General features: G+C 38.7%; 1 protein-coding gene across 3 annotated transcripts in view; it reads left to right on the top strand.

Annotated features, from left to right (window-relative positions):
- Veph1 (ventricular zone expressed PH domain containing 1) overlaps positions 1–8,911 on the top strand; it is a 209,571-nt gene that overhangs the window by 147,404 nt on the left and 53,256 nt on the right. For all 3 annotated transcript variants that reach the window (XM_021195529.2, XM_029537562.1, XM_029537563.1), the window contains exons 10-11: positions 1,133–1,272; positions 4,559–4,693. In XM_021195529.2, the coding sequence (XP_021051188.1) occupies positions 1,133–1,272; positions 4,559–4,693 (275 nt within the window). The remainder of the gene's footprint in view (positions 1–1,132; positions 1,273–4,558; positions 4,694–8,911) is intronic.

Genomic DNA, 8,911 nt, shown 5'->3' with positions numbered 1-8,911 from the left:
GATTGTAGCTCCCTCACAGTATGGATTGTAGCTCCCTCACAGTATGGATTGTAGCTCCCTCACAGTATGGATTGTAGCAGCTCCCTCTCAGCATAGACTCCCTGTGCTGTGAAAGGCTACTCTCCATGAGCAGAGGTATTCCATGCCAGTGCACAGGTGTCTTCCATTAGGACGGGAATGGAACCCAATTTCCCAAATATACCATCATCTCCTTGTCTTCCAGCGGTGGTGCAAGCTGTGATAAGCTCTATGAGGTTCACGCTTCCCTCCTTTCTTGGCCTTACTCATTTCTCTCAACAACCAGAGCTCTAGTCTGCTTTTTCTAGAACTTAAAACAAGTTGTGACCATTGTTTACAAATGTATCTCTCATTTGAATATAAGCTTCTTAGTAGCAGCATCATGGCCTCTAAGCTACTCTCAAACTAGAGTCCAATATTAATTAATCATTCACTCATTCATTCCATTTCATTCAATTATTCCATGCCCACCATTTAATATTCCATAATCCATCAGGGGTAAATTACAAAGGAAAAAAGCAACAACTGAAATTTAATAATATAGAAAAAGCTTCCAATCTTGATAGGCTCTGAAAAAAATGAGAATAATGAAGTAGACCGAATTTGCTGGAGCATTAACAGAGCCCAGAGCGGACTTGTTTTTGCAGCCAGTGCGCATGCTCCTGGGTAAGGCGCTCCTCTTCTAGCGTTTCGATCATCTTAAGTGATCTGAGACCCTCTGGTTCCCGTGTAAAACAGAGTCCCCATGTAAGTAGGGTAAATTTAATCCAAGTTGATTTACAAGACCTTTGTATCAACTGGATGTCTTGTTTCCCTAGGAGTTGCTGGATTTTTTCATCACTGCATGTTGCTTAAGACAAGATAAAAGTTGAAATAATACAACCTGTCTAAACAATAGTCATTCAAACATATTTACATTTACATATCTTTAAAATACGTACCTTTCATGAAATGCATTCACTCCCAAATACAGAGTTGTTTGGAGTCATTAGCTCATTTCTTGAGAAAAATCAAGAATGGGTCCTAAAGGAACTGATATGTGTTTTTGCATAACCATTATCTTGTGTGTTGGATCATGAAGTAGAACTCACGTTCAACACTGTGTTATTTCTAGATACTATGAGAAGCTGCGTGGCAAAGCTGTTCTTTACCTGTTCTTTAAAGGGTCATTACTGCCTATACAGCAAGTCCAGTTTCACCCTTGTCAGCCAAGCACCCCAGCCGTGGATCCAGATCATGTTTCTCTCCCAACAGGTGTGTACAATTGATGCTCATCGGGTTCCTGGATGAGTGGCTATGGTGTGAGGTTATGATCACTTTTGTTGAATTATTAATCCTTTGGCCAAAAGTGGTATTATGGGGGGGGGGGGAAGAAGGGCTGAGCACCACAGTAGAGCATTTGCCTGCATCTTGGGAGTGCTAGGTTCAATTCCCAGCACTGAAGTAAAAAAGCAAAAGAAAAAAGAAAGAAACAAATAAAGAAAAGAGAAACTACTTTGTGTTAAGCATTAGTAAAGGCAGCTTATGTGGGAGGATGCCTACCATCTGTAGAGTTAGCCTTTATCTATCTTATTCTAAAATCCAATTAACTTCAGTGTAAACATTGACATTGCTAAAAGTCTGAAATCCACTTTTGTCTAGTGAATATATGTACATGGAAGAAAATCATACAAAGGAAAACTTTCAACTTAATGATGGGGAATTTTATGGCAAACTGTCAACATGAAAAGAGTCTCTTACTAAGAAATGCTTATTAAAAGCACTAAATTCGCACTTAAAATATAAATGTAGATTATGAAATGTCAGTATTGAAGAGATCTTAAACTCCATTTTTATTGACTTAGGAAACTGTAGGGCAGAACTCATATTATTAGATCTCCAATACAAGTAATCTTTTTGCTGTTGCCTGTGTTTTGAAAACAAACTGAGAAATATTTGTAGGTAAGAAAAGAGTAGGCAGAAGTAGAAAGTGCAGGATGTGAGTGTTATAATAGGTTTGAAAAGTAGGCCAAGTAATAGAACCATAAAATTGCTTTGGGTAATAAAATAAATTCTGTAATAGCACCTACAAAAGTCACCAGGGACGGTGGGGTGGCTCTGGTGACTGGAGTTTAATTCATTGGATCTGCATGGAAGGAGAGGACCAACACCTGTAACTTGTCTCTGACATACACATCTGTATAACATACCATGCACATGCCCATAAACACACACATATACTAATAACATAAAATTTTTAATTTAATAAAATACTTAAAATTACAGGTGGACAGTGCCTTTAGTAGACATCATAGGCTATGGAACAAATAGCCTCGTGCCCAATTAAAGGTTCCTCTTTTCAAACTGTTGGCCGGTAAGCTCTCAAAGACCTCTAAACACTATGAGCTATCGTCGTTGCTTGTGTTTACCCTCTAGAGCTCTTTGTTGGCTCTTTTGCTGAAGACACCACATACTTGAATCAAAGAATATAGAGGAATCAAGCTGGTACCAGGCTGGAAGCTTCATCCCTTCATCTCCCGAGAGGCTAGCCCTGCTCCAAAAGATGGTGAAATGCCCATGTATGCACTGGTGGCACGTAGCAGAGTCACTAGGCTTGAAAAGTGAAGAAAGGACTCATGAAACTGGGAAGGAATCGCAGTGGGAGAATGAAAGAGGAAGCACAGAGGAGGAAGAGAGAGGTGGACTTGATCAGAATGCTTCATATGCTTACATGAAATTTTCAAACAAAATATCTAAGCAAAGAAAAATCCCAATTAAATAGAATTTTAAAGTCAACAGCTGAGTACTCTATTTTTTTTATGAACTCAGGCTTATTGGGGGAAACAATGAAATGTAGTGCTGACTGCTTCATAATCATAAAATATAACTACAGTAATTAAGAAAGGCTGTAGAATCTGCCGATTTTTACAGCAGTATGCTTTCTTAAGAACACTTAATAACATCTTGCAAGGAACAGCTCAAACTTTGGTGTGAGCCAAATTGCATATAAACATAAAAATAACATTCTTTTTTCCTTAGAATAGTAATAATCATTTTCCACTCATTCTTTTCAAGTGATTTTGTATTTGGCTCCATCTTTGGCTTTGTGCTTGACTTTCTGAAAGCACACCGAGAAAACTTTTTTTTTTTTCACGCTTTCAATCTGTGCGATTCTTTTTCCTCCTTTTCAAAGGAAAATCACCAGGAACTGTCTCTTTGTAAAGTTTTCTTTTAGTTTATCTTACTGTAACGCTTTCTCTCTTTGTCCACACCTATGATATTATGCAGTCTGGGTACATCCTGGCTTGGGGACAAAGCCATAACAAACTTTCATTTATTTGATAATTACAAACCCATCACTGGTCTTGTGTGCTTGGCCAACGCTCACTGCCACTTCAGCTTCCCACATGGAGTTCACAGACTCAGAGAAACGCTCCTTTTTGGATTAGTGATTCATTAAATCAAGTCCTGCTCTTCTTGAAACAAAATGTCATGTACTGTAGGACTCTGATAATAATTAGAAAATTCAAGAGTATGTGCACAAATTTAATGACAGCTGTCACTGTTCCATAAACTTTTAAAATCTGTCAGTCACTAACTTGAGGTTCATTATTCTCTACTTTTCCCAATTAGCACAAGTGGCCACTCACTCATTTTATGACAATCATAAGATTTTCCTAGAAAAATATTTAGCATTTTGCACTCACTGAGTAGAAGCCTGTGCATACAGACTGTCTAGAAAGCCTCAGTCATTGTCATGAAAAATGATTTATAAGCCAATCTCATTATTGTATCCTACTTCATTATAAAGAATAATATGTGTGATATTGTATGTAAATAAACAATATTTATGTCACTCATTGATATTCTATATGTTTTTACAAAATTCTTCTCTTAAATTGATTTGGCTTCTCTTATCTGTACATTCAACATTCTAACATATCAGGGGTTACCAGCCACATCACAGACTAGTAAATAGTAAGCAAGTTTAGCATGCCCATTAAAAAGCTGACTCTCATTGGTTGTGATGAATTCTATCTAAATGTAATCTCTCACTGACAATGAAAAGAAGTTAAAGCTGTAAGAATAGTCACCCATTTCACATTTTAGGATGAAGAATATTGTCCCATACTCACTCAGAATGTTCACATTACATAGATAATGAACTCTTTGATCTCTATTTTTCATAATTCACTCTGTATATAAATAGACTCTTTTGAACCCTGGTCTTCATTGTATGCCCTCGTTCTCAGATCCTTGATAAAGTCAATATGAATATTTATATTTACCCCTTTCCAACTAAGTAATGTTGTTGGGAAATCATTAACAGATTGTATGTTTATCTAGGCAAGAATATAAACTTTTACTTAAAATTTCTCTTAGAAACTTAGAAGTGTGAGCCAAATCATATGTTTGTTCTTCAGTATAGATTTCTGTTGTATCACTTGAAGTTTACATCATGTGAATATTCAAAGCAGGCCCATGTAGTATCTTGGAGTTCATTAGATTATATCACTGGGCTGAGAGGTAATGTGGTGTCTCCATCCATACGCCCATTCAGAGCCTGTTTCCTGAGCCTCTGTCCATTCAGAGTGGGTCTGTGCAGTTCCTCAAAGCCCTATGGGAGAAGACGCAGGACAAAGGAACCCACAGCTTTGAGGTCGCCATGACAGAGTCCACATTTCCACAGCAGAAGGTAAATGCTTTTCTTCTCACACATATTCTTTTAAACCAAGATTTAATATTGCTTTTAAGAGATTTGCATTTTGTCTTAACAGTTCAAGTTTCTTTTTCTCTCTTCATATATTATCAGAAAATACTTAGTAAGTAATTACTTTTGGAATTTGGTCTTCTCTGCATACCTGTAATCCTAGCCTCAGGAACCTTAGAGCAGAAGGATTCCAAGTTCAAAGCCAAGCTGGGAAACATAGTGAAACCTTGTGTCAACAGTAGTAGTGGTGGTGGTGGTGGTGGTGGTAGTAGTAGTAATAGTAGTAGTAGTAGCCATAGTAGCAGAAATAGTAGTAGATAACTTATCTGTGGTACCATACTGAAGTCAACATAGAGTGGCAATGGTAGACAAGGCAACTATCCTTTAGGCACACAAACTGATGAAATATAGTTCTCTCAGACTACATAATGCCACAATCATGATAATGGAGTAAATACATCTCACACAGGGGCTGGCGAGATGGCTCGGAGGTTAAGAACACTAGCTGCTCTTCTAGAGGACTCGAGTTAACTCCCAGCACCTATATGGCAGCTCATAATTCTAACTCCATTCCTAGAGGATCCGATTCCCTCTTCTGGCCTTTTTGGGCATCAGACTCAAAAATGGTACACAGGCATACCTATATACAGGAACTAACATGCACATTAAATAAGTAAGTAATGTTTTATTTTCTAGAAAACTCAAGAGTTTTAACAGAGCATCAGGAAGCCTGGCTCCCGGCTTTGATGCTTTTCCCTTCTTCCCTTCACAGTCCCTCTTTCTGTCTTCAGCAATCACCACTAAGCAAGAAAGTGAAGATGAGTTGAGTAGCAGAGACCTGTGGTTAGGGTGACAAGACTCTATAGGGGCAGAAAAAGTATAATCTGAGGCCCAAGAAGCAGTAGCATCCTGCCCCTTACCCGACAACCCCTGCCACTCACGGTAGCCCGAGACCTCCTCAGCAGGCAGCTGCAGCAGAAAAAGATAAAAAAAAATGTCAAATAGACCTGGCCCCTGGATACAGGAAAAGTATGGTACAGCAACTCTGGTGAGCTCAAAGTTTCCTGTGAGAAAAACCATGGGCTGTGTGGATCAGGGAATGATTACTGAAAACCTGATCAGAGACAGAAATCAGCCTTGAAAGGCTGGAACGACCTTGGGGTTAATGATGGGGCTGTGTTTGAAGGTAGTATGATGCTTTTCAATTCTCCGAATGTCATTTACCCTATCTAATGTGATATGTGATAGAATGAAGAAGTGGGGCATTAAAGTATTAAGTCATGGGGCAAAACCCTTACAAATGCCATCAAGGACTCTGTAGAGGTGATAGGAAGTGTATGTAAATAAGTGATATATATGTCGCTTATTGATATTCTATATGTTTTTACAAAATTCTTCTCTGCCTTCTGCCTTGGACAGAGGAGGCAGAGTTCAGGGTGTATTGGAAGCAGAGACCAAGCTCTTGCCATATAACACATTCTCTGCTGCCTTGCTTGGTCATAGATAGGCTGGCTAATGAGGCTATAAGAGACAAATTCTGAAAATGTCTCAGCTTCAGGAACTTTGTTGCTACTAGGAAATTGAGTAGGAAGAGTCCATGTTTGTGTATTTTGGAGGTTAAAATTTTAGTGTGGTCCTCACAAAGAAAAGTCTGACTGGAGATATGGATTTTGGAGTAGACTGGGCCACGCAAGACACAATGCAGGTAGCACTATGAATGGCTACAGAAAGCTTCTCTGAACATTGCCAGCTTTCTGAAATAAGCCGTATCTGTATGCCAAGTGGGAAATCCAGAGGTTCTGATATATTTGATCATGGTCTCTGACCCTATTTAACTGATTGTTCTCATAAAAATTGTGCCCTTTGTGGAATATTATGGGATGTTTAAATACATATATATCTTGTATAATATTCAAATCAGGTAAATATTTCAATCTCAAACATTTAATATTTCTTTGTGAAAAAAATTTAAACCTTGTTAGTATAGCTCTTTGAAGTATATATATACATTGTCACTATTTATAGTCACTGGACTGCACAACAGAACCCTATGTCTGCTCCTGTCTAGCTCGAACTTGGTACCACCTGACCAACATTTATCCTTCTCTCCCTCCACCCGTTTTGCTTTTGAGAAAAGAAAATAAGCATGTCAATAGTAAATAAACTCAAAGTGCAAGCGAGCGTTTAGATGTCTTGTTAGGGTAGGACTCTCGTGCTGCAAGGAGGCCTAGGTTCAAATCCTAAGCACACATCTCTTTTAAAAGATGTGGCTACAAGTGCCTGTAACTCCAGCACTGTGACCTGACTGGGCAGGGACAGGAAGCAGTGCCTAAGAACTTGGAGGCCAGCCCAGTCTAGTGGAACAGTGAGTTTTTTGGTTGAATGAGGGAGCCAGTCACAGGGGAATGAGACAAAAAGCAAGAGAGGAAGGCATCAATGTCCTCCTCGGTCCTCTGCTTATGTGTGCACTAGCATGTGCACACACACACACACACACACACACCATATGTGCACAATAAGGAAGTACAAGCAAGTGGTAAGCTAAACAAAGCCTGTTGCATTGTGAAAGTGCCTCTTATGTGAAGAATAAGAACAGGATGAGATATGTATCTCTTCAGAATTCTTATTCATGAGTCTATAGACAACAGAGAATTATTCAACTTCCGTTTCATCAGTCTTTGGCTTTGGTTTAAGAATTTGACACTTGATATTGAAAGAAAAAAGGAAATCCTGCAATCACATCCACAGGAAGTGAATGGAATTCTTTGCATATTTTACTCAATTTTTCAACTGTTACATTATGCTTAAAGACAATGCATAAAAATCTTATAAATTTTTTTAATCATTAGCTATTTCAGCTGGAGACAAGAAGAAAATTAAAACTTGGCACCAACTTCGAGATCTAAGAGATTAAATAAATAACTTGGCAACTAGTTTTGTTGTTATTACTGTAATTCATATTCCTACTTCATGCCAATAAATATTCCTCTAGGGGAAAGGTAACTAACTGTAAAGCCAATATTTGAAAATGTTCTAAGTTTCGTAATTTGGTTTATTCATGAGAGTAGAAAAATGTTGGTATCTGGAATGTACACAGTGTGGCAAAGAAGTCTGTTCCAAAATTTTTCAATCATACTTGCTACCATGTTTTATGATGAGTTCTTCATATTAAATTCAAAATAGCTGAGAATTGTTCAGTAACTTCTTTATTTACACATATACCATATGTACACAGTACACACATGTATATACATGCACACACACACACACACACACACACACACACACGGTGATATGGAAGTGATAGCATTTGTTTCTCTGCTTCTGAACTTTGACTTCAATCTAGAGAATTCAGGCTCTCAGGAGAAGCCCATTCTCCAGAGAAGACACCTCTGAGCAAATACTAGAGAACCTAAAATGTGACTGTAGTATTTTAAGATAGAAACTTGGAATTTTAGAACTGAAGTCTGTCACTAAGATTCATTAAATTAAGACTGTGTATGACAAAGTACACATCATCCTCACCAGGAGCCTGAGACTACAGCAAATATCTAAAGATAGAGATTTCCTCAAATTTTCCATTTTATTTCTATGGTCATACAGTATTTGGCCCAGACAATAAACATCCATTGAGTAAACAAATACTGTCATATTCACGCGTTAAAAATGGAGGCAAGGGAGCCTGTTGAAAGTCAGTGTCAGAACTGGGGCTAGACTTCAGACCATGGTGACTTCAGGGCGGCCCCCAATGCACCTGGCTCTTCTCTCATCTGGGCAGGGACAGCATCAAGTTCCCCAGCATCTTGACACAAGGCTCAGCTTTGAGACATTTCTGCTCCAGTTTTAGACTTTAAATGTCAGTGTGTGAGTATCTTTGTTTTCGTCTTCTACCATGGTGACTAAAGCAATTGCTGATACTGGGTTGATAGAAGGTAGAAAGAGCCTGGAATTATGAGCTCCCACATGGAAGAGTGCACCTCTCAAGGATAGCTAATCCCATCACTCTTTCTGCATGAGAAACACTCAGCCTTTTGTTCTGTTAAAAACTGAAGTTTCCTGTTGGTTAGAGCAGCATAGCTTACCTTTCTCCCTGCACATACCTGAATTGTATGACCAGGTTCAAACCCTGCCTTTGATACTCGCTGGAGTCTCTCTCTCTCTCTCTCTCTCTCTCTCTCTCTCTCTCTCTCTCTCTCTCTCTCT

Source organism: Mus pahari, chromosome 4 (genome assembly GCF_900095145.1).
Source record: "Mus pahari chromosome 4, PAHARI_EIJ_v1.1, whole genome shotgun sequence".
Lineage (NCBI taxonomy): Eukaryota > Metazoa > Chordata > Mammalia > Rodentia > Muridae > Mus > Mus pahari.
Note: the sequence above shows the minus strand (reverse complement) of the source record. Positions and strands in the feature narration are given on the sequence as shown.